This window comes from Zootoca vivipara, chromosome 8, assembly GCF_965207765.1.
Source record: "Zootoca vivipara chromosome 8, rZooViv2.hap1.1, whole genome shotgun sequence".
Lineage (NCBI taxonomy): Eukaryota > Metazoa > Chordata > Lepidosauria > Squamata > Lacertidae > Zootoca > Zootoca vivipara.
Window position 1 is genome coordinate 68,242,527 of NC_142591.1, and position 26,357 is coordinate 68,268,883.

Genomic DNA, 26,357 nt, shown 5'->3' on the forward strand with positions numbered 1-26,357 from the left:
AAAACACGCTGATTCCCGGACCATCTGCGGGCCGGATTTAGAAGGCGATTGGGCCGGATCCGGCCCCTGGGCCTTAGTTTGCCTACCCATCGACTAGATGATTGTCAGAGTCTCTTCCAACTCATAAGATTCTAAGACTAAGAAAGAGTATGGGATAGCGTTCTATCCTGCAAGTTTTTCCATATACTGGTACAGTAATTAGCAAGACGGTAAGGAGGAACAAAGCATTTTTGGGGTGCTGCGCTAGATTGGATCTGTTCCATCTTCCTATATGTGTGTCCTGATGCCGCCACCACACAACCTATGGCGTTCCCTGCCGTTTTATATCTCTCTTATATTTTGGGGAAAGCAGCGTTCAAGTGGTTTGAATACAGAATTGCACATACACCGTCCAACCTACAGGGTTTGGAACTAGGGAAAGAATTCCACAGATACAAAGTTTGATTATTATGCTCCCCGAAGACAAAATATCTTGCAGCTGAAGGGTTTACTTCCGCTAACAGGCAGCAGTTTCATAAGAATAATCGCTGCAGAACTAACACACACACACACACACACACACACACACACACACCCTCCCTCTTCTTCACATTGTACTTAAATCACACTGAAAATATCTTTTTGACTTTCATTAGGAAACAGCAGCAGCTATCCAGTGTTCCTTCCATATCACAAACCAATTTATGTTAAATCAGCCTCCATGTCCTGAGATCACAAATCAATTTGTGTTAATTAAATAGCCCTGTAAAGTCGGTGGCTTGAGGTCTTTCCAACGCACTTTGGCACTGTGGTGTTACAAATGAATTTGTCATGTCAGCTGGGCTGTTTCAAATCAGGAGGCAAGTTAGTGTTTGAATTTGTATAATTGCGGCAAATGCCACTGTCCAGAATAATGCGATGTTCTGGGAGCCGACTCAGTGCTCTTCATTCTCTGTTTGCTTCGGCTTACTCACGCTTATGACAAACAGGGAGCCTGGGCCTGCCCCCACCCTAAAAACATTATATATATGCAAGTCATGCTGTGGAGCATCCTCAAATGAATCACACTTCTAGTTTACAATAGGTTAGTGATGTATGGAAGTCAGAGCTGGACCATAAAGAAGGCTGATCGCCGAAGAATTGATGTTTTTGAATTATGGTGCTGGAGGACACTCTTGAGAGTCCCATGGACTGCAAGAAGAACAAACTGTGAGAGGCAGTGGAAGACAGGAGTGCCTGGCGTGCTATGGTCCATGGGGTCACAAAGAGTCGGACATGACTAAACGACTAAACAACAACAATCCCAGGTGTAATCTCCTTCTTGTAGTGCAAACCTGAGGAAGGGGATGCAAAGGGAGGGTTAGACTAGAGAATTTCCATTTGCCAGTTGGCTTGCAACAGCCAAGGCAGGAGGAGAGTGATGGCGGCAGGCTTAGCATCTCCTTCTCTGTGCAAATCTCCACCCCCACTCTTATTATGCACATCCATTAAGATTATTTCGCCCTTTTCTTCCAAACATTTCACCATATTCATAGATTTTCTTTTTTAAAAAAACAGAAATGAATTATTTATTCACAAACAGTTGCTGCATACACACGACCTTAAGCAAGAAATAACAAATATACAGGTCATAGATATTTTCTAACTAAAACAAGCCCGTTGGCTCACCTGGTTGGGCTGTAAGTGATTATGAAAGGTGAACAAGTCACTTCTCTACTTCTTTCTTAGCCACCTCTGGCATGATTATTGGCAGGGTCTGGATTGCTGCGTTCACCTTGGCTATTTTTGTTTTACGTCAATAGAAGTGGTTCTTCATTTCCCCCCCTCAAAGACGGTCCACCTTGGGGAAATTAGAGGTTTAGTGCATCCCTTTCAGACTCGACCTTCAAGGTCTGAAAGACTGCAATGAGGGGGGAAAGAGAGAAAGATTGAGGCTGCCCTACATTTCCTGGAGATGTGAAAACAGCTGTTTACTAACCACAAAGTCCAATAAAGCTGAGGCATATGTGTCCCGAGATGCAAAAGGGAGGAAGAACTATCTTGAAAATGTGGCCTCCATTCGAGATCCGGCAGTTTTTTTTTCTCCATCATCTGAGGACCACAGGGCCGTTTGCAATATAAAAACACAAAAATGCACAACATAGTAACAAACAAAATGATAACTCCTCTGCACAGTTTAAAAGACCATGGATTATTTAATTAGCCAAAGGCCTAGGACAGGCAGCCCCAAACTCGGCCTTCCAGATGTTTTGGGACTACAACTCTCATCATCCCTAACTAACAGGGCCAGTGGTCAGGGATGATGGGAATTGCAGTCCCAAAACATCTGGAGGGCTGAGTTTGGGGGTGCCTGGCCTAGGAGAAGAGGAATGTTTTTGCCTGGTGCCTAAAGATACCGGTATGTAACAAAGGCAAACCTCCCTTGGGAGAGCAGTCCATAAGTGGGAGCCATTGCAGAAAAGGCTCATTCTCATGTTGCCTCCCTCTGGACCTCTCAGGGAGGAGGCACATGAAGAAGGGCCTCAGATGCTTGCAGGGTCCGGGTCAGTTCATATGCCATGTAAGTGCAATCGCAGAAGTATCCCCTCTAGCATGTCAGAGTGCCTATATATGTTCTTTGTATTCTACAAACAAACAAACAAACTTATTTTCCAAGCATTGGAAAGTGCCTTGTTTTCCCCAAATGACGCCATCCACACTACAAGAAGGAAGTATCAGCAGTCTTGGCAGAATCCCAAGATTTGGAGAAATACAAAAACTGTTGGCTGGGTCGAACCCTGAGCATGATCATTCCACAGTGTAACACTTGTTAAAAATTAGTAGTATTTTAAACAAAACACATTTTGATTGATTTAACAAATTAATTGGCTAAAATTTTCAGTCCCAATTGGAAGCAATTTGCATGTCACTTTTGGATGGGTTTTGTAGATGGGGGAATGACTAGCACATGGTTGTGTGTGTATGAGCGAGAGAGGAACAGTCATAGGAGCATTTGAACATCATTGTGGTCACACCATGGTAAAGCTAAAACTAGGGCTGGAGGTGATTGAAAAAGTGGCAGTGGCACTTATTTGAAACCTGGCAAACTAAAAGCCTGCAGGATTTCTTGTTTTAGAAGTCTTTGCCAGATGGCAGAAGACAACCAGAGAAGGGACCACCCAGGGCCGGCTCTAGGGGTAGTCTGGGTGGCGCGGGGCGCCGCGTACTGCACCCGCCCACCAGCCGTGGCAAGAAACAGAGCGGGACAGGGGCGCTGGAGCGATCTCCGCACCACGGTGCCAGGGCGCCGGACTTGCTTGAGACGGCCCTGGGACCACCCAAGCTTTGTGGGGTAAAGTGTTCCATAGCATTGATGCAGCTATTGTGAAGGCCCCACCTCTTGTCAAACCAACTCTTCTTTTCCCATTTGTTGTTGTTGTTGTTGTTGTTTAATGTTTAGTCATGTCTGACTCTTCGTGACCCCGTGGACCAGAGCACGCCAGGCACTCCTGTCTTCCACTGCCTCCCACAGTTTGTTCAGACTCGTGTTGGTAGCTTCAAGAACACTGTCCAACCAATTCATCCTCTGTCGTTCCCTTCTCCTAGTGCCCTCAATCTTTCCCAACATCAGGGTCTTTTCCAGAGAGTCTTCTCTTCTCATGAGGTGGCCAAAGTATTGGAGCCTCAGCTTCAGGATCTGTCCTTCCAGTGAGCACTCAGGGCTGATTTCCTTCAGAATGGATAGTTTTGATCTTCCTGCAGTCCATGGGACTCTCAAGAGTCTCCTCCAGCACCATAATTCAAAAGCATCAATTCTTTGGCGATCAGCCTTCTTTATGGTCCAGCTCTCACTTCCATACATCACTACTGGGAAAACCATAGCTTTAACTATACGGACCTTTGTCAGCAAGGCGATGTCTCTGCTTTTTAAGATGCTGTCTAGGTTTGTCATTGCTTTTCTCCAAGAAGCAGGCGTCTTTTAATTTCGTGACTGCTGTCACCATCTGCAGTGATCATGGAACCCAAGAAAGTAAAATCTCTCACTGCCTCCATTTCTTCCCCTTCTATTTGCCAGGAGGTGACGGGACCAGTGGCCATGATCTTGGTTTTTTTTTTTTTTTGATGTTGAGCTTCTGACCATATCTTCTCTCATAGGCAAGAGGAGAAAAGGTCCTCTCCACTCAGCTTTAATGAGCAGATAGGCACTCCCTCCGGTATCCTGGACCCAGGCCACTTGGGAGTTTAAATGCAATTAGCAACACTTTGACTTGCACCCAGAAACATATTAGTATTTGGTGCAGAGATGGTTTAATATGGTCCCATGGTTTCCTCAGACATTGGCTCTGTTCCAGTCATTCTTCTCCCCCTCCTTACAAGGAATTGCTGCAATGCATGGGGGAGAACAGGGGCGAAGCTGTTAACCCTGCCCTCTCCTGTACCTCCCAATCTACATTTCTGCCGGCCCCTCCCTGCATTGGGATCTGGAATTCCACTGAAGGAACCTTTCATTACTCAAGTAAGCCTCCTGCTTAGAATCCTGGAAAACATGGGCTCTAAATTGCATGAGGAGCCTCTTGGAGTAATGGTAGTCTCTCTGCTGCAGAAGCTGAAGCCCTCAACACTCTGCGAGGGGGCTGCAGAAATAGTGGCAGGAGAATGTGGGAAGGCGTCACAGAACAGTATTTGTATGGTGTGTGAGAGATAAAATGACTGAAGTAGGTCTATCCTTGCTGCTGGATCGAGTGGTTTCCAAAGAGTCTTCACAAAGGCAACTCCTTGTAGACTCATTCCAATAATTTAACCCCCCCCCCCAGGTTCATTATAGAGAACTAGAGTAAGCCTAACGCATAGTCACTTCAGGGTTTTGAGACAGCAGAGACCCTCAGGTAGTGATCTACAGGAGAAGGCTATTTTCAGTGAGATAGATTTCAAGTGGCAATACATATTGCTGCTGCTGGAAAACTTGAGACACATTTTTGCCCGTTGTATTTTTCCAGGAACCAAACTGTTCATGACATCTTGGATTATGGTTCTGATTTAAGCAGAGACACAGATCCGGCAATACATTTTGCTGCACATCAGATTCTAAAGTTCAGGAGAGCCATAAAAAATTTCTAGAGTGATGGAGATGAGCCTTGGTTATGAAAGCCAGACGATGAGTAATGAGTGACGTCAGTGCCTAGGTGGCAGACTGCTAAGTGAATTGCCTCTACCCAAGGCTGCCTTATTTGGTATATTAAAGTGCCTTCTCTAAATGCCATGAAATGGAGATTTCCAGCAGCTTGTAATTTCATAATGTATGCCTAATTTAATAGGAGGGGAATAATATTTGTTCATTTAACTGCCTTTTTTCCATCACACAGGGTGACATGAGCAAATGGCACACATCTAGATAATACTTTAAAAAACAGCAACCTTGGATCTTGCATGAAATGAGTTGAGGAAGGACTGCAACTCAGTTGTAGAGCACATTCTCTGCATGCAGGAGGTACCAAGTTCAACCCTCAGCATCTCTTGTTGAAAAGGTGATGTGAAAGATCACAGCTTGAGATCCTGGACGACTGTTGCCAGGTGGAGTAGATAACTCAAAGCTAGATGATAAATAGTCTAACCTAGTAGATGGGCAGCTTCTTAAGGTACAATGCCCAACTCCCTTATAACCTTTACACTGTTATACTGTATCGGACAGCTAACACAAATGACTCTGTGCTGTTTAATGCTGTAGCAATGCCTCAATTAACTGACAAAAGAACACTTGAATGAATGTGATTGTTATATATTTTGTAAAGATAACAGCATTCTAAATGGTGGAAAACAAGGGAGCAGATGCAAGCCAGCATGGTGGGGTAGACACAGTCTCAACCTGGTTCAGATTTATTCTCAGTCATAAAAATCCCTCGATATTTGGTAAAGGAGCTGATAAAAATCTCTGTCGTAGCTTACTTTGCAATGTCGTTGTGAGCTCCTAGGAGTTGTGTCATAGCATTTGGAGATGGTTGCCTTTAGGATAATCACTCAAGGATGAGAAGAGAATAACATACAAGTCCAAGGAGGGAGGAAATTCTTTGGGGAGTTTAGACTGCAAACAGCCTTGTATTTTGTGTGTGTGTGTGTGTGTTTGTGTGTGTGTTCGGCGACTCACTCATCCCCATCTAATCCAGCACTTGATTTGCCAACAACAGCCAGACAATGGTCTCTGGGAAGCAGACAAGCAGGGAATAAGGGCTACAGTATTTCTTTGTGTGCAATATTCCTGGAGCTACTACAATTCTAGATCAATGCATGGAGTAGATGCATGGGCGTCAGTATTAAATTTGGTGTTTGGTATTCATGGGTATGCTGTCTCTAAAAATAGGCAATCCATTCAGCTATTATGGCAGAGTTGGGATGGAAGAGGTGAGAGGGGCTTTGCAGAGATGAATCCAAGGAAAGGCATGATGGGAATGGCTTGGAAATCCCATACACACACTTTTTAGAGGAACCAGCACCCCTGGCTAGGGCTGTGTGAAGAATGAAGATGCTAGCTGCATTTGGGCAGTGATGTGGCAGGTCCCAAGGTGTTGCATAATTTCATCACAAAGTTTTAAATGTCACGGGAGATTTAACCTTCAGTTACTGATGAATAAGAGAGCTTGCAGGCCACAATGTGTATGAGCCAAAAAGCAATCTTCTCTTCCCTTTCCCTGACATTGAAAACTTTTTTTTTTTAACTTCAGTCTTTTTCTGGACTGCTTTTATGTTTTGTTAGACCTGCAAAAGGCACTTTACATTTTTAGCCTTCGGAGTTGTATTAAGGATGGATTTTGCAGATGAAGGAGAAAATGTGTGAGCAGCGGCAAGAAAGTTGATGGGACTCATTGATCCTCTCCTTTTTCACAGGGACCGCATGGCAGCAGTGATTGACAAACTGGAAAATCAGTTATGAGAAGGGTGAAATATGGCTAAAATGCTGCCTTCCTGCTTCATGTAAGAAGGCAGTATTCACCCACAACCTGGGGGGGGGGTCTTCAGTCTCCAGGGGTTTCCAGCCTGCTGTTCCTTAGAGCAACATCTGTATTTAAAAGATGAATGTTACAGATGAGATATATGATTCTGTGTGGATGAAATTTGCAAGCCTGCCATGCTGAGACTGAGATCCTGAATAAAAGCCACTAGCACCAAAAGAAGCAAACATTAGCTAATCTTCTTATTTGTAAAGGCACTCACAAAGTTCTGGGACTAACCTTTCTGGTTTCAAAGGTAATAATGTTGCTTCGATGTGAGCGAGTATCTCAAAAATGAGGAATTTGCATAGGAATACAAAGCAAACACTTTCAGAATTATTAGATAAGTCTCATTATACAGCACATCTTGATTGCTAGACTTTTTAGGGCGCACATAACTTTATGATCATTTGTTGTTCTTGCAGATCCTCCTATGAAATAGACCAGTGTTTCCCAAACTTGGGAAACTCCAGATGTTATCGGATTACAATTCCCATCAATCCCTAACCACTGGTTCTGCTACTTTGGGGTGATGGGAGTTGTAGTCCGAAAACAGCTGGAGTTTCCCAAGTTTGGGAAACATTGAAATAGACCATTAGCCCAATTTAGAGATGTGGAAGTAAGGAAAGTTGGAGGAATTTGTTGTTGTTTAGTCGTTTAGTCGTGTCCGACTCTTCATGACCCCATGGACCATAGCACGCCAGGCACTCCTGTCTTGCACTGCCTCCCACAGTTTGGTCAAACTCATGTTCGTAGCTTCGAGAACACTGTCCAACCATCTCGTCCTCTGTCGTCCCCTTCTCCTAGTGCCCTCAATCTTTCCCAACATCAGGGTCTTTTCCAGGGAGTCTTCTCTTCTCATGAGGTGGCCAAAGTATTGGAGCCTCAGCTTCACGATCTGTCCTTCCAGGGAGCACTCAGGGCTGATTTCCTTCAGAATGGATAGGTTTGATCTTCTTGTAGTCCATGGGACTCTCAAGAGTCTCCTCCAGCACCATAATTCAAAAGCATCAATTCTTCGGCGATCAGCCTTCTTTATGGTCTAGCTCTCACTTCCATACATCACTACTGGGAAAACCATAGCTTTAACTATACGGACCTTTGTAGGCAAGGTGATGGAGGAATTTAAGAAGATCCAAAGGCCTATGTATTCCAGCATCTGTTACACCACATCTTGTGGCAGAAATTCCATAGTTTAATAAGTGTGCTCTATTTCTATCAGGACTAAATGGTTGTTTTTTAAATTTATACTTCATTGAATTTTTTTCAGTTATAAAGCAATAAAGTGATACAAACAAAGAAAAGAAAACACAACTGTGTAAAAGGGAAAGAAAAACATTATATGAATATATACAAAAATATAACCAAATGTTCATTACTCCACATTTTAATGATTTTAACAACCCTCAGACACATGCAAGTAGTGTGGTGGAACACCCCTCCTCCATACTTTTTTTCTAATGTATTTTATATTCAGTAAGATTTGTATGCATCCCAGATGTAGCTCCCCGTCTCACCTTTGACAGGGTAATAAAAGTAGCAGCAGCAGTAGTAGTTGTTATTTATTACATTTATAATCGGCACCAATTATTTCCTCAGGTTTCATCAGTGATGCTCACATGAACCCCCTCTCCTTCTTGCAACTTTAAAGTAATAAGCTCAGATGACAACTTCAAAATTAACTGAACATTTTTGTGCACCTAAGCTTTTCCGAGGTGCTGAGTTATAGAGAAGAAGTAGTAAGTGTGTGTGTGTGTGAGAGAGGGGGGGGGGAGGGAGAGAGAGAGAGACGTCTATCTGCTCCCCAGTGTTATAGTAATAGTAACAGTGATTTGATTTACTACAGAGGACTCTTCAATAGTGCACAGTGAGTGATGGGCCATCCATCCTATCCGTAAGCTGAGGAAGACACAACTCCCCTTTCCTGCTAGGCTATCAAGCTGGTTTGAAGAATTAGCTGATAGCAGCATTTTGTTTAATCCAGCATTTGGTCCTTCCCACTTCATCAGTTGGCAGAGATGAGCAAGACCTATGCTAACACACACACACACACACACACACACACACACACACACACATATGGAGGGGATATAATTCATTGATTGTGATCCATTATCTAGGGCTTCCATATGTCATTCTGTGCGACCTTGGATGGTTGCATAATCAAAAGAGAGTTGCTTTGATATGGGGCGCCATGTGGAACAGAAAAATGGGTTACAACAAAGGATTTTAAAGGCTGCTCCAAGGAGGTTTAAGAGTGAAGAGGGAATTTTTATTTGTATACTGTAGGAAGTTGCAACGCAAAGAGAGAGAGATGCTTTCATGAAGCGTTGGAGAAAATGAAGGGTGAGAACGGAAATGAAATTGCTTGGGTACACCATCAAAGCAGCATAATATTGCTGATGTGTGGCACTTGAAGAGAAGCATACTTTCTGTTTGGAAGAATAGGTTTTCACTTTCCCTAGATTTGCATTAGCTTAGCTTGGAAGGCCAAGGCCGGATGCCATAGAGAGAAAGTGCTGCAATTGTGACATTCTGCAGTACCTTTCCCTTAACAAAGTTCAAGGTTTCTTTGGGGTTGTTTCCTTGAGTTACTGGCCCATGGCAACCTGAAGGCTCAGGAGGGAGGTGAGGGGGGGGGCTCTTCTCTTTGTTCCTCCTGTTCCTGTTTGCGTGCTTGGAGAGCACAAACAAACCCGCAGTGGTAGCAAGAAGAAGGAGCAGCAAAGGCCTCAAGAGGGTGGTTTTTTTTAAATCACCCAGGGTATGAAGGCTATCTGCGGTGAAGATTAGTTTGGCTCCAAGGTAATTCACTAGCCAATACATATTGGCAATGGCTATTTCAAAGCAACCAGTTTTCTCCATGGACTATTACCTCAGGTTTTATCAAGGATGTTCACATGAACCCTCTTTCCTTTTTGCTGCTTTAAAGAATGTTTTGTGTTGTTGTTGAGGAAGTTAAGAAGCTTGCATTCTACACGTACTGTGTGTTTCAATGATGAGTCATGGAAGGGTAGGTTGTATTCAGCCAAGCAACCTAATCGTTTTATAAGCTCCGCAGGAATCCTTGCTAAATATTCATTCTCTTCAACAAACACCTCCTTAGCCATGATAGGGCTGGCCAGCAGGAGTCACAACTCATTGCTCATTCCACTCTTATTCTTATTTTATGATGTTCCTTTGTATGAAATAAAGATGTGCAACCGCTTTAAAAGTGGAGAGCAAGATGGAACTCTTGAAGCTAGGAAAACTTTTGTTTTGGGCTTGTATAATCCAAGGATGCATATGTTATTGACTTGGGCTTGCAATTTTACCCAAATAGCCTTGAGGCAGCCAGGTAAAGGGACCCCTGCCCATTAGGTCCAGTCGTGACCGACTCTGGGGTTGCGCGCTCATCTCGCATTATTGGCCGAGGGAGCCGGCGTATAGCTTCCAGGTCATGTGGCCAGCATGACAAAGCCGCTTCTGGCAAACCAGAGCAGCACATGGAAACGCCGTTTACCTTCCCGCTGTAGCGGTTCCTATTTATCTACTTGCATTTTGATGTGCTTTCGAACTGCTAGGTTGGCAGGAGCTGGGACCAAGCAACAGGAGCTCACCCTGTCACAGGGATTCGAACCGCCAACCTTCTGATCAGCAAGCCCTAGGCTCAGTGGTTTAACCACAGCGCCACCTGGGTCCCTCAGAGGCAGCCAGGGTGGAGCTGCAAATCCCATCATCCATGGCCAATTGCCAAGGATGATGGTCCAAAAAATCTGCCGTAGAGTGAGATGGGCAATAAATCACATAGTTCAAAGTTCTAGTTACAGGTAGGTGGCCGTGTTGGTCTGCCGTAGTTGAAACAAAATAAAAAATATTCCTTCCAGTAGCACCTTAGAGACCAACTACGTTTGTCATACCAATGACAAACTTAGTTGGCCTCTAAGGTGCTACTGGAAGGATTATTATTATTTATATAGTTCAAAGTTGACATTGACACTTTATTAGCAGAAGCAGGATCTTCACACATTTGGCTAAGTGTCAGGTCTAATGAGCACAGCAGCTCATTCCCTGTAGATCTTACTCCATGAAACCAGTTACTCCATGAAACTAAAAGTCCCCTCCTCCCCACAGGCCTCCCCACAGGCCTCCTCATCTCTGGGGCTTTTTCCAAGCAATTGGAGACTGTGCCTGCATGCCACCTGTCTTTGCTCCTCCTGTCGCTTGCCTCTTCGGTACTGGGAGTGGGGGGAAGGGGAGGTTGTCCTAGCAGGGGCATGACACACGTGACTTGTCACCAGCCTGACTCATCTCTGCCTCTGGACTTCCCTCCTCCCACTCGCCTCAGCTTCTGCCTCTGATTCTGGACTTCTCTCTGCCACAGACTCTCCCTGTTCACTAAGCCTTGTTATCCCCTTCAGCTTCCAGCACCTCCTCCCAGTCTTCACCCTCTTCTCCCACCAGCAGTCCCCATGCTCTGAGCCTTCTTCCCTTCGTAGTTCACCAGCTGGTTCTCCCACCATTCCTCTGTGTCCAACTTGTTCATAACAACATCTAGAGGGCACCATATTGACTACCCAATGTGGTTTCCTCCAAATGTTGTTGGACAACAACACCCTTTTGCCCCTGACAGTGTGGTCATCAGCAAACTGTATTTTATTGCTTTCTATGAGATTTCAGACCTATGCCAATAGTTTCTGAAATCTGAACTGAAATTACTTTCTCAGCTGAGATTTTGATTGCTCTAAGCCACTTTTCTGATCTTGGCTTATTCCTCCTGACTCTCTCCTTTTTCGCCCCGTCACATCTGTATTTGTTTATTATGTATCTCTATTACATTGCTCTTCTTCTTCCAAAGGATTCAGTGCACATGGGGAAGGTGGCAAGTTTATCTGTGACACATGCACAAAATTACTTCAATAGAGGGGTTTTTTAGCACAAAAGTATCAAACAGTGGACTTGTTTATTACTGTGGAGGCAATCAAATAATTTAATCTACCATGTTTGTTAGACAACCAAGAGAACAACTTTAATGCAATTAATCTTTGCAAGTGAAGAACAATGTCAAGAAAGGGGAAATTAATTTACTTGATTCAGTCCTTGTACAAAAGCAGAAGCTGAATGTGAAAATTGAAAAGCCACCAGAGGGGTGGGTTGGGGTTTTTTTGGGGGGTGTTAAGAGTTTATTTGCCAAATATTTCTTTTCTCCTTGGTGGGCTTTTGAAAGCTTTAATGTTTAAGGTGTAGAATAGTAGAGCTTAGCATCATAATCCATGAGTGACATTTAGGAAATCTAAGATGTGCTGATGAACACAATTTATTTGAAACTAGAGGTGTCAAGTCCCAGAAAAGAACTTCAGGGACTCATTAAAACCCACCATAAAGAAGAGGCAAGCAGTACAAGTCCTGGAATTATTTCCCTCTTGGATTAAAAACGAAGCAGGATAAAAATTACTGGCTCTGTTCCTCCCTATTGAATGTACTGGAGCTATGTCACTCATTATATTCAATTTGGACCAGTGTTGAGGATTTGGACCAGGGCAGGGGAAGTACATGGGGATGTGGGTGGCACTGTGGTCTAAACCACTGAGCCTTGGGTTTGCCGATCAAAAGGCTGGTGGTTCGAATCCCCGCGACGGGGTGAGCTCCCGTTGCTCGGTCCCAGCTCCTGCCCACCTAGCAGTTCGAAAGCACGCCAAAAAGTACAAGTAGATTAATAGGTACCGCTCCGGCGGGAAGGTAAACGGCGTTTCCATGGACTGCTCTGGTGTTGGTGTTCCGTTGCGCCAGAAGCGGCTTAATCATGCTGGCCACACGACCTGGAAAAATTGTCTGCGGCACTGACAAACGCCGGCTCCCTTGGCCTCTGAGGAAGCAGGAGCTTTCTTTCTATGCTATACAGACTGACTGACTTTCTCCATTATTTTGCATGGGGAACAGGTAACAGATACTGCAGGAGCAAGGGGGCGGGGAGGGGGAGAAGGAAATAACCACTGCAACCCCCTGTAGAAGACCCATTTGGGTAGCCTTTTCATCCTCCCAATGTCCACCCCCTGCCACAGTGATTACTTTGCATGAGGGTTGGTAAAAGTTGTTGTAGGTCTCCCATGAGAGCTGCCCTTCCCCTAAAGGTAAAGGGTAAAGGGACCCTTGACAGTTTAGTCCAGTCACAGACGATTCTGGGGTTGCGGTGCTAGGGCGGGGTGAATTTTACATGCCCTTGAACAAGGCTTGGAAAAATAAGCTGAGGTAATTTCTCAATTCCCCCCCCCCCTGAGGTAATTTATCAGTTACTCTGAGCGGAGCTTTGGAAAGCTCACGTATTCCAATTTGAAACCAAAGGTTCTGGGAGTTAACATCATTGGTGATGATGATGAAGATGAAGATGCCGTCTTGAGGAAATACAGCAATTGGAAAGGTCTACAAATTTATAGAAGTAAATAAGTGAAATGATGTTGAAAATCAAAGCTATCATTAAAATAAAGTTTGAGGACTCCAGAAAGCACAATGTTTCTTGTGTGCCTTTTCAAAGATACAAAAATCGTGTTCCCCCTGTGCATTTACTTATTCGGGATTGCTTATTCCATGAATGCAGAATTATTGTATTTAAAAATGAGCATGCACAACCAGAAATTTGGGGAGGAGACCAATAGTAGCTCATGTGATGTATGCACTTTATTGCAAATAGAACACAAACATCTTCAATTGAAGATATTCTCTCTCATATGCTCCATGTATATCAAAGCCTTCATACATTTAGGAGAATAGAGAACTCTCTTAGTTCTGCAAATAAAATAGTATAAAGTAGTGTTGTTGTTCTTTTAATTTCACATCTCTGTGGGCGCTGGGTGCTCTGACAATTTTACAGCAAGCTCATATTTCAGTGTGGTATACACTGTTCCTGTCTCCTGAGAGATGGTTTTCTTTTCACAATAAATGTTTTAAATCCTTTTTTCTTTTCAGCAGCTAAACTGCTGGCTGTTTGATACTCCTACTTTCAAAATCTATTTTGATGGTAGGGTTTTGTTTTCACTCTAAAACACACCACAATCTTAGCATTGTGGAGCCTTTTTTCCTCAGAGAGTTGATCCAAAACCAATAAATTCTACTAAGGAGAAAAGAAACCACTTTTGCATTTAAAATACAATGCAGTTCATTGATTGACACATCCCCACTGACATGATGGGGATTGCCTTCATTATATATATATATATATATATATATATATATATATATATATATACACATACACACACTGTGTATATATATATATATATATATATATACACACACACATATACATATATATATATATATATATATATATATATATATATATATATACTAATCCAGATCTTGTTAACTAGTTTCTGCTGCAGTGTGTGTGTGTGTGTGTGTGTGTGTGTGTGTGTGTGTGTGTGTGCCTCTTTGAAAAAACCGAATCTGAATTAGCTATATTTTCTCCATCAACTTTGTACAACGAAGATGTTAATAGCATGCTATCACCATTTGTTTCCAGGCTAAAGAAAAAGTCACAGTCTATCGATATTTCTGCATCAAGTTATGAACCTCTGGCACCCGCTGCTCAACATGCAATGCAACCACCTAAGCCGCCGCCTGTCACAAACACAGCTACATCTGAAGAGGAGCACAACAACACTGCGAATACGCAACGGCGCAACCCACGGAGGGGTGAGCTGAAGAGATACTACACCATCGGTGAGCCAAAACACACACCCCGCCATATTTCCCCTTAAAAACGTGTAATCTCCTTCAGTGAAAGAAAGCTCTCGCTGTGGAACAATCAATCATATGTTCATTGATTGGGTGAATCAGAGCTGCTGGGTTTCCTGTTGTTCGGTACGGGTTGTTTTTTCATCTGGTGTGGCCATTAAGAGTTTGCCCTTATGGCAGGTCACTTCAATAAGAGATATAGGAGTGCCTTGTCATTGCTTTTAGTGTTGTGTTGTTGTTTTTAAAAAAACATTCCGTTCTGTGGTCTATTACTTCCTATCGCCACTGTTGTTACTGTTGTTGTTCTCCTTGCTGTTCCTTAGCAATACATTCCAAAGGGAGAAATAGTCATTACAAAAAACACACACACACACACACACACACACAAAACACAGAGCAAGCAATGTGTGGCTCTCTCTTGTCTCAGGATAGTGGTTGCTGGCTTAAAATGGTGTTTGTCTGGTTCTGATCCTCTTCATGGTTCTTTCCTGACCTCTTTTTATGGAATTATTTCCTATCCTTTGCTTGTCCAGAGATCCCTGCACTGATCTCTGGTTCATTGCTGGGGATCTGGGGTCAAGATGTTCCAAGACGTGTCCACCTACAGAACTGCCCAGTTCTGTTAAGCCTTGCTGTTGTCCTCCATTAGCTGAAAGTGTGACTTCCAATCATAGCTGCCAAGTACCCCGTTTTTCCTGGGAAACTCCCGTATTTTCTTACCATTTCCCGCTGGTCTCCCAAATGGATTTATATCCCGTAAATCCCCCGGAAAACAGCTCCTGCCGGTGGCCATGTTTCTGGTGCCGCTCTGCCCATGTAAGGGCACTGGAAATCAGGCGGCGCCGGAAGTCGCTTCTACGCACTTCTGGACATGCGTAGAAGCGACTTCTGGCACCGCAGCCATTTTGGAAATGGGCAAAGCGGCACCAGAAGTTCATGTCCGGAAGTCGCATAGAAGCGACTTCTGGTGCCGCGCTGCTGCTGGTCCCGGATTTTTCAATCCGGAACTTGGCAGCTATGGAACTTCCAATACACCCGACATATTGCATGGGGAGCACACTGGTGGTAGGAAAGCTCTCTGTCAGGGAAGGACCACAGCTCTGTGGCTGGTGCTGCCCAGGACTCTCTCCTGCTGTGAGTGCCCACAGGCCCTGTCCCTACCTCTCTCCACCTGGCCTAGGGCGGGGCCTGGAAGGCCTCATAAAGGACTGCTGCCGCTGCTCTGCTGCTGGTGCTGCCCAGGACTCTCTCCTGCTGTGAGTGCCCACAGGCCCTGTCCCTGCCTCTCTCCACCTGGCCTAGGGCGGGGCCTGGAAGGCCTCATAAAGGACTGCTGCCGCTGCTCTGCTGCTGGTGCTGCCCAGGACTCTTCCTGCTGTGAGTGCCCACAGGCCCTGTCCCTACCTCTCTCCACCTGGTTTAGGGCGGGGCCTGGAAGGCCTCATAAAGGACTGCTGCCGCCGCTCTGCTTCTGGTGCTGCCCAGGGGAACTTGAAACAGCACAGAGTTCTTTTTAAAATGCTTTTTAAAGAATTTTTTATGTTTTTATCTTCTTTGGGGTGGTAGGTGGGAGGGATTTTTAGTTGGGTGTGGGAATCTGTTAAATTTTAGTGTATTTGTAATTTTTATTGTTTTTGGTTTTATTGTTTTATTGTGTTTGGGGTGGGAGGTGGGAGGGATTTTTAGTTGGGTGTGGGAATCTGTTAAATTTTAGTGTGTTTGTAATTTTTATTGTTTTTGGTTTTATTGTTTTATTGTCTTTTTGTGTTCTTCTTTTGTTGAGTTCTTTGCTGTTTTTTACAGAGGTTTTATTTTGTTTTTAAGGGGAGGGGTCAGGGCTGCCCGGGAGGGGGTCCCAGCAAGCAAAATGGCTGGGGCAGATTCCACAGGGGGGTGTGCACTGGAACAACCGATCTCAGTGGTCACGGGTAGGAGGAGGAGTTACGCTAAGACCAGACCATGTCATTACCGAGGAGGCAGACTTAGTCGTTGTCTGAGGACTATCCCTGCCTCCAGGTCTGGTCCTGACCGGACGGATATTGGAATAGGCAAGGGATACCCACATGACCTGAAGGTGCTGCTGTGCAATGCCAGGTCGATGATGAATAAGACCACCGCCATTCACGACCTGATTGTGGATGGAGGATTTGACCTGGCATGTGTGACAGAGACCTGGTTGGAGGAAGCCGATGGGCCCGTTCTTGGCGCTGCTTGCCCACCAGGTTTCTCTTATGCACAGCAACCCAGGCCATCTGGGCGGGGAGGGGGGGTTGCAGTGATTTTTAGGAAGTCATTAGTTTGCACCAGGCGTCCTATTGGGAAGACCCAGTTCTCTGAGTGCATGTTCTGGAAGTTGGGCAATAGAGGCAGTACAGGATTCCTTTTGGTGTACCGACCTCCCCGCTGCACCAAGGATTCCCTGCCCAAGCTGCTTCAGGTCGTGTCGGATGTGCTCCTGGAGACACCTAGCTTGGTTGTCTTAGGGGATTTTAACATCCATGCCGACACGACCTTACAAGGAGCCGCTCGGGACTTCGTGGAAAGCATGGCCACCATGGGGCTGTCCCTGAATAAGTCTGGCCCAACTCATAGCCGCGGACATGCCTTGGACTTGGTGTTTACCTCTATGGATGTTGGTGATCTGACATTAAGTAAAAGCGAAACAAAAGAAGTGCCATGGTCAGATCACTTTCTGGTGCAACTGGACTTCTCCGCAACCCTTTCCCTCTGCAGGGAGGTGGGACCGATTCGGATGGTCCGCCCCCGCTACTTAATGGATCCAATTGGCTTCCAAAGAGTGGTAGGGGATGTTTTATCCCATGTCGATGGCCTTTCAGCTGATTCCCTGGTGGCCCGCTGGAATGCGGAGTTAACCAGCGCTATTGACTGTCTGGCTCCGAAGCGCCCTCTCAGATTGCATGGAGCCCGGACAGCCCCGTGGTTTTCCCCGGCGCTGAGGGCAATGAAACAGTCATTGAGACGGCTAGAGCGCCGGTGGCGGAAAACTCATTTTGAATCAGACCGGACACGGGCTAGAGCTCAACTTCGAGCCTACCAAGTGGCAATGGCGACGGCGAAGAGGACCTTCTTCACCGTCTCCATCGCATCTGCAGAAAACAGCAGCAGGAGACTTTTCCAGGTGGTTCGCAATTTAGCGGAACCACCTGCTCCATCCGGGCCCAGTACGGGCTACATGATCTCCTGCAATGATTTTGCAAAGTTTTTTGCAGATAAAGTCGCTCAGATTCGGGAAGAGGTAGACTCCACCGTGGGAGCAGGGCCGGGGCGGGGGAGTGCTAGAGTCCTGTCTAGTCAAGTTTTGTGGGATCAATTTCAATCTGTTACCTCCGAGGATGTGGACAGGCTGCTTAGACGAATGAAACCAACCACCTGTCTCCTTGATCCTTGCCCATCCTGGCTTATAAAAGCTAGCCAGGAAGGGCTGGGCGATGGGCTTCGCGGGTTGGTAAATGCTTCTCTCCATGAGGGAGCCTTCCCAGACCCGCTGAAAGAGGCGGTTATTAAACCACTTCTTAAAAAACCATCTTTAGATCCGGCCAATATGGCCAACTATCGCCCAGTCTCAAATCTTCCATTCTTGGGCAAGGTGATTGAGCGAGTGGTTGCGGAACAACTCCAGGCACGCCTGGAAGAAGCGGACCATTTGGATCCCTTCCAGTCAGGATTCAGGCCTCATCATGGGACTGAAACTGCCTTGGTCGCACTGGTCGATGATCTCCGGCGGGCTAGGGACAAAGGTAAGAGCTGTTTCCTTGTTCTGCTGGATCTCTCAGCGGCTTTTGACACCATCGACCATAACATCCTTCTGGACCGTCTAGAGGGCTTGGGAGCTGGGGGCACTGTCATGCAGTGGTTCCGCTCCTTCCTCCTGGGCCGTGTTCAGAAAGTGGTGGTGGGGGATGAGTGTTCAGACCCCTGGGCGCTCACTTGTGGGGTGCCTCAGGGTTCTGTCCTCTCCCCCATGCTTTTTAACATCTATATGCAGCCGCTGGGAGAGATCATCAGGGGGTTTGGGCTGGGTGTCCATCAGTATGCTGATGATACCCAGCTCTACCTCTCTTTTAAATCAGAACCAGTGAAGGCGGTGAAGGTCCTGTGTGAGTGCTTGGAGGCGGTTGGAGGATGGATGGCGGCTAACAGATTGAGATTGAATCCTGACAAGACAGAAGTACTGTTTGTGGGGGACAGGAGGCGGGCGGGTGTGGAGGACTCCCTGGTCCTGAATGGGGTAACTGTGCCCCTGAAAGACCAGGTGCGCAGCCTGGGAGTCATTTTAGACTCACAGCTGTCCATGGAGGCACAGGTCAACTCCGTGTCCAGGGCAGCTGTTTATCAGCTCCATCTGGTACGCAGGCTGAGTCCCTACCTGCCCACTGACTGTCTCTCCAGAGTGGTGCATGCTCTAGTTATCTCTCGCTTGGACTACTGCAATGCGCTCTACGTGGGGCTACCTTTGAAGGTGACCCGGAAACTACAACTAATCCAGAATGCGGCAGCTAGACTGGTGACTGGGAGCGGCCGCCGAGATCACATAACACCGGTCCTAAAAGACCTACATTGGCTCCCAGTACGTTTCCGAGCACAATTCAAAGTGTTGGTGTTGACCTTTAAAGCCCTAAACGGCCTCGGTCCGGTATACCTGAAGGAGCGTCTCCACCCCCATCGTTCTGCCCGGACACTGAGGTCCAGCTCCGAGGGCCTTCTGGCGGTTCCCTCATTACGAGAAGCCAAGTTACAGGGAACCAGGCAGAGGGCCTTCTCGGTAGTGGCACCCACCCTGTGGAATGCCCTCCCACTAGAGGTCAAAGAGAACAACTACCAGACCTTTAGAAGGCATCTCAAGGCAGCCCTGTTTAGGGAAGCTTTTAATGTTTGATGGATTTCTGTATTTTAGAATTTCTGTTTTTTTGGAAGCCGCCCAGAGTGGCTGGGGGAACCCGGCCAGATGGGCGGGGTATAAATAATAAATTATTATTATTATTATTATTATTATTATTATTATTATTATTATAACATCTGTTTTGCCTGAAAAAGGTCCCAGTAGACTCCTGCCTAAGACCCTGGAGAGCCTCTGCCAATCAGAGTAGAGAATGCTAAGCTAGATAGCCCAATTTTATCACTCGGAATAAAGCACCTTCCCATGTTCCTGGGGAAATTTGTTCTCTTCCACTGTTTTTTCCAATTCAGGGACCCCAGAACCTCATGGCTCCTTGGACCACTGTTTTGACTAGTGTAGCAGGGTATGGCATCTGTAGAACCATTTTATTTGTTAAACCTTAAACCACAATACTTGTGCGACTCCACATTCATTTTAGAATCGCCATAGTTATTAGATCGGTTTGCAGCTCACCAGTTTGCCTCTCTGTTGTATTTTAACCTGGTGGTTCCATCCAAACCTAGTCTCAAACATGGACGAAGGAGGTTGCTAATAAACTGTTCCGCCTCCTTCATGCACCTGTCTACAGAACAACAGAACAAGCAAACTGTACAGGCCCGTGGAAGACTCTCTATCTTGCAAGCAGCATCCAAGCCTTGTTCGTCCATCTCAGTAACCAAAGCAAACATTTTGTAGAGCCTCCAGGCCTTAGTCTGGTAGTAGCTTGCAAGGCCTCTGCTTTGTCAACCGCCACTAAGACTCTGGCTGTCCCTAGCCCCGTCTCCCTGGCAGAGGTATTTATTAAATTTATATCCTGGCTTTCCTCCCAAAGGAGTTGATTGCATCAGTATTCTTCCATACAGTGGGAGGTGAATCACCGGGACCCTCCTAGCGGAAATTTAAAAGAAAATTGGCTTTAAAAAATTTATTTTGAAAAGTCAGGTATTCAAGTTGTTCGTAACGAAGCTGCTAAAGTTTGAAACAAGCTAAATTTCCTCGATTTCTTTTTAATAAACTTTTTGTGCTAGTGTTTAAGCAATCCTTTAAGACCACGAAACGTTCAAAGAACTTCCCGTGAGCCATAAATGTGAGGTGCCATTTCAATACCAGCTCAGCATCCTTTATTACTTTCGGAACTCTGCACTGGCAGAGAAATGTCCTGAGGTCCAACTGTACCTTAGTGGGAATTAGGTTCCAGCTTTTGCGCAGAGCAATCATAAAGGGCAAAAAGTAATTTTTATTTTATTTTTGGTCTGGAGCCAGAAGTCTGTCTGGCACTGTGTGACAAAATTGCCAATCAACGGGAGCTACATTTTACCATTATTAGTTACACGAGGAACATAGATCAGTGTTTTGTAATGGGAGTCCATTTCCATTTCTGCCACCCCCGAAAGACACCCCTGCAGAAGCAAATGCTACTCAAACGAAAGAAAACAGCAAATCCGAAAAACTGTCTGTCTCTGCAACTCTTATGAGCTAAATATCCATTGCTCTTATTCATAGGATATGCGTTGAAAGAGGGCTTGTTTTCTGCAGAGATCAAGAGTGATCTCTGGTGACAGAAACACATAGTCCCATCTTCTCAGTTGCGGGCAACTGGGCCAGCCAGGTTTCTGACTAAGGGGCAAGCTTTTCTCCTACCTAAGCACAAAGAAGGAAGTTACCATATTATTCCATGTATAAGACGCCGCCATGTATAAGACACCTCCTATTTTGGGGGACTCCGATTTAAGAAAATGGGAGGGGGGCGATGTATCCATGTATAAGACGTCCCCAAATTTTAGACATTATTTTTTAGGGAAAAAACTATACTTATACACGGAAAAATACGGTATGTATTTATTAATGTGAGAGAAAGTAAATGGGTGCCACTGATGATAAACATTAGACCAGAGGCTAAAACTGTGTCCTGAATCCACATGTCTGGGTATGATGAAATTCCCCAGAAACTGCCTTCCAAATTACAGTCTACACACTTCATGAAACCTTCTCTATATCTGCATTGCCTCTGATGTTGTGATCGCCAACTACATGACTTGTCTATTGATTTCAGTGGGTCTGTGCTGAGCATGACTAACATTGGCCCATTTCTTTATTAGATTTATATGACTGCTTAACAATAATTGGGTGGCTTATAGACAAGACTTTATTTTTAAAAATACGGCGTTTTGTATTTGCCTTGTTAGTAAAAGGCTTATTCAGATCCAAAATCTGTGCAGCAAAACAGGGTTAAAACCATTCCTTGTCTATTTAATGTACCTTTTAAAATAATTGCGCCCACCTGAGAGGTGCCAGAACTGAGTTCTGGCAAGTTCCTGTTGAAAAAAAGCCCAGCCTGAAACCGTACAGGGTTACTGCCAGTCAATATTAGGCAATACTGCAGTAAATGAACCAATGGCATGACTCAGTATGAGGCAGTTTCCTCTATGCAGGGTTCTTTGACATCTGAATCCACATTGAAGGTTTCATTGAGAGTATGAAGTTTGAATGCCTAAAGCAAGTGTATATTGACTAATGTGCACACCTCAGCAGATTTTGTGGATTGGTGGTAATTAGTGTTTTGAACCCAAGTGTTTGATGTGTTTAGGCTCTTTAGAAACTTTTTGCAATTTCCTGCATTTGAGATCCTGCTGAAACCCCCGTTTATTCAAGGAGTTTTATGGCTGTTTCTCTTTAAGGTGTAAAAAAGTGAAGGTTATTAATTGGCAAATTGGCCAGGGCTTGGTTTTTTTTTCAAAAGAGAAGGAGGCACAGAGATGGCAGTGAAAATGATTTGTTTTACATAAAATGCCAAACTGCATAATTATATGTTTCCTTACTCCTAGCAAATCTGTAAGCAGCCTTGTGCAGCTGCCTAATCGCTTCTCTGCCTAATATGTGAGCAGTTCCCAAGAGGCAGTATCAACCCAAAATGTGACATTCTATCTTAAATCTTCGTTGATAGACTAGAAAGCACAGAATTAAATGTTAGCTGTAAGGTTCAACCACCACATCTGAAATGCTTAACAGCTCCCTTATGTAGTAGAATATATCTGTCTTGTTTTTTGTGGCTTTTCATATGCATTTTACTGCGTGTCATGACGAGCTTGTGAACCGTGTTGTATCGCTGCTGAAGGGAGGATGAGCAATGAAATATAGGATGCCGTTGGTTGGAAGGAGAAGTCAGCTCCTGGAATATATTTACAAATACTACTTCTAGATTTCCCATTCCTGGCTAGCGAGAAGAACATGGAAAACTCCCAGTAAGACAGCAAAGATTGTTGCTTTGAAACCATTGAGTCTAGTTGTTTTTTGCATTAATAACATTAGTTCATGATGGGGTTCAAGGTGCGTACATAGTGGATCAATGTTGCTTCCCATCCCGGCATTGATTAGACCTAGACTTCCTTATCTTCCACAAGGGGAAAGGCTGTCATAGCTGAGTGGCAGAAAATTTGCTTTGCACACAGAAGCTCCCAGGTTGAATCCTCTTAGGTAGGAATGTGAGACTTCTGTCTGAAACCCTGGAAAGCTGCTGCCAGTCAGTGTCACCCATACTGTGCTAGGTGGGCAAATGGTCTGAGGTGGTATCAGGCAGCTAGGCACAAGGGAAATGAACCAGCTTCTTCCCTTCAGTGTGCGATTTAATTCACAAGATGTTGCACAACCAAAGTGTTATGCAGCCTCTGTTCATGATTTTTCACAGTAATGATGAGGATGATGATGATGTATTATTTATACCCCACCCATCTGGGGCTGAGTTTTCCCAGCCACTCTGGGCGGCTCCCAACAGAATGTAAAAAATACGATAAAACATCAAACATTAAAAATCTCCCTTAACAGGGCTGTCTTCAGATGTCTTCTAAAAGTCTGATAGTTGTTTATTTCCTTGACATCTGATGGGAGGGTGTTCCACAGGGCGGGTGCCACTACCGAAAAGGCCCTCTGCCTGGTTCTCTGCAACCTCACTTTTCACAGGAAGGGAACTGCCAGAAGGCTCTTGGAGCTGGACCTCAGTGTCCAGAGCTGGACCTCAGTGTCCGGGCTGAACGATGGGGGTGGAGATGCTCCTTCAGGTATACTGCAGCAAGGCCATTTAGGGCTTTAAAGGTCAGCACGGACACTTTGAATTGTGAATGGTCTCAGATACCTCTGGTATACAAGCAAACCTTAAATTACTGGCTTAAATCACCAGGAAATAAATTTAAAGAATAAAAATGGATTCCGCCCCACCCCCATTCTGATTAACTAGCTCTTCTAACTCTATGCCGCAGACTTAACGCTGTTTTTCTAGCTGTTCCTTCTCTTCAGGGAAACACGGTGATTGTAATTTTGTGTGTGGAACAGAAATTAGTAATAATAACAGAGAATTCTCAACGCACAAATATACAGTTGCAAGAATTATTTGGAGAAGACATAACTGCTGAACTAGAGGTTGCGGTGTGAACATAGGCCCTACCACTGTATAGCCAGATGCATACCCTCCAACGTTTCTCCGATAAAAATAAAGACATCCTCAGGAAAAGCGGGATATTCCAGGATCAAACCAGAAACTGGGATGGCTTCTGTTAATCTGGGACTGTCCCTAGAAAATAGGGATACTTGGAGGGTCTGCAGATGGCATAGTAAAGTGGAGGAAACACACATACACAACACCACAAAAGTACCATCTTCTAACACTGAGTTCTTTATACAGGAGGCAATGATGTAGTTAACAACTGTCTCACTTATTTAACTAGGCCAGCAAGAGACTTGACATGAAAAGTTTACCTTCTTCCGACCTTGTTGGAACATTGTTCTCTGCCAGAAGCAATCAATGTCTTAAGATCAAGCAACACGGGCTAATCGTTACCATGATAAATGGATTAAGAAATTGCATTAACACATAGCGTAGGTAGCAGGTCCTCTGCCCCCACCAGTTGTCTCAACTGGATTTGCTTCTTCCTGGGTGCCATTAATTTGTGGCACACTAATCCCAAACCACATGGTTAAGAGTCAATATTTATCTGATAATGAGCTGCATAATCAAACAGGTTCATGCTGGGCAAATGAGAGGAATAATTAAAGCGGACATCATCATTCGGCCCTCCAAAGCTTAAGCTGCATTTCAAATGGCAGCTTAGCAGAGTTTGCTTCTTGTGCCGTTCGTGGCAGTCTGGAAATGTGCATGATAGTGCTTCACATACACACACACCATAAATAAACTCTTCTTGCAGCAATATTAATAAACCTCCTGCCTGCTGGCCTGTTTCAACAAGAGAGGTCAGTACATGGAAGCAGCTTTCCTCCTGCATTGCTAATGGGGATCTGGATGCACATCTCCACTTATAATTTAATCTTTATCTGAGCTGCCTGCATGCATCTTCTGCAGCAAAGTGAGACATGTATCTGCCTCCAAAGCCACTGCTGGGTACATGCAACCAGTTGGCCAAGACCAGTGAGATGTGTATCTACAGTCAACACAGAGACAACTGCTAATCTCTCTCTGGTTGAAATAACACCTGTTGCCTCATCATAGTTATTTCCTGTGCTTTCTTGCATTCTCTTAAACCATCAGCTGCCAGGGACCAAAGGACTCTGCCAAGCACTGTAAGGATTTCTTCTGAGTTGGCATCTTTATCATCAGTTGGCTCCTATCCGCAACTCCTTCTGCCCACTCGGCCTCAAGGGAAGAGCCTCAGCCCTGGACAATGGCAACCACCAGCTGCTCTAGGACCAGCGGTGGTGCTCTACGATGGGACATCCATCATTAGGAATAGGTTCCCATTATTAAATAGTACTACTGGTTTTCCCAGTAGTGATGTATGGAAGTGAGAGCTGGACCATAAAGAAGGCTGATCGTCGAAGAATTGATGCTTTTGAATTATGGTGCTGGAGGAGACTCTTGAGAGTCCCATGGACTGCTAGAAGATCAAACCTATCCATTCTTAAGGAAATCAGCCCTGAGTGCTCCCTGGAAGGACAGATCGTGAAGCTGAGGCTCCAATACTTTGGCCACCTCATGAGAAGAGAAGAATCCTTGGAAAAGACCCTGATGTTGGGAAAGATGGAGGGCACTAGGAGAAGGGGACGACAGAGGACGAGATGGTTGGACAGTGTTCTCGAAGCTACGAACATGAGTTTGACCAAACTGCGGGAGGCAGTGCAAGACAGGAGTGCCTGGCGTGCTATGGTCCATGGGGTCACGAAGAGTCGGACACGACTAAACGACTAAACAACAACAACAATTAAATAGTACAGGCTAGTGCAGGTATGGAGAACCTTTGGACCTCTAGATGTTGCTGAACTACAATTCCCATCAGCCCCAGCAAACATGCTTAATGGCAGCAGTAGTTCAGCAACATCTGGAAGGCCAGAGGCTCCCCACACCTTGGCTAGTAAGCACACCATTAACATTTTGAAGGAAAAGAAATCACAATTCAGGCACACAAAAAAGGTAAATAGTGGCAACATAATCAATTGAATGATTGAAAATATTTATTTCACAGCTTTCCTAAACTTTTAAAGAAGCTAACAGTAAAATATAAAGAAAAAAATATATTAGCAGTTCAGAAGTCCAAAACAATGAAACATCATGTTGAAACAAAACGAAGCAGATAAAACCAGTGAAGAACAGAAGCTATAAACCATCAGGCTTACTTTCATTAAGCTACTAACAGCCAAAGCTTCATTCTGAAGCAAATGTCCATGGGGCAGGCCTTCCTAAGCAAGGAGTTCTGGAGCCTCAGTGCTGCCACTGAGAAGAACCCCTTCCATAACAGAGGAAGATGCCTTATACCAAGTCAGGTCCATCTAGCTCAGTATTGTCTAGCTCAGGCATGTCAAAC

General features: G+C 44.9%; 1 protein-coding gene across 10 annotated transcripts in view; it reads left to right on the forward strand.

Moving 5' to 3' along the window:
* OXR1 (oxidation resistance 1) overlaps window positions 1–26,357 on the forward strand; it is a 232,497-nt gene that overhangs the window by 110,119 nt on the left and 96,021 nt on the right. For all 10 annotated transcript variants that reach the window (XM_035125767.3, XM_088675819.1, XM_088675826.1 and 7 more), the window contains one exon: window positions 14,440–14,639. In XM_035125767.3, the coding sequence (XP_034981658.3) occupies window positions 14,440–14,639 (200 nt within the window). The remainder of the gene's footprint in view (window positions 1–14,439; window positions 14,640–26,357) is intronic.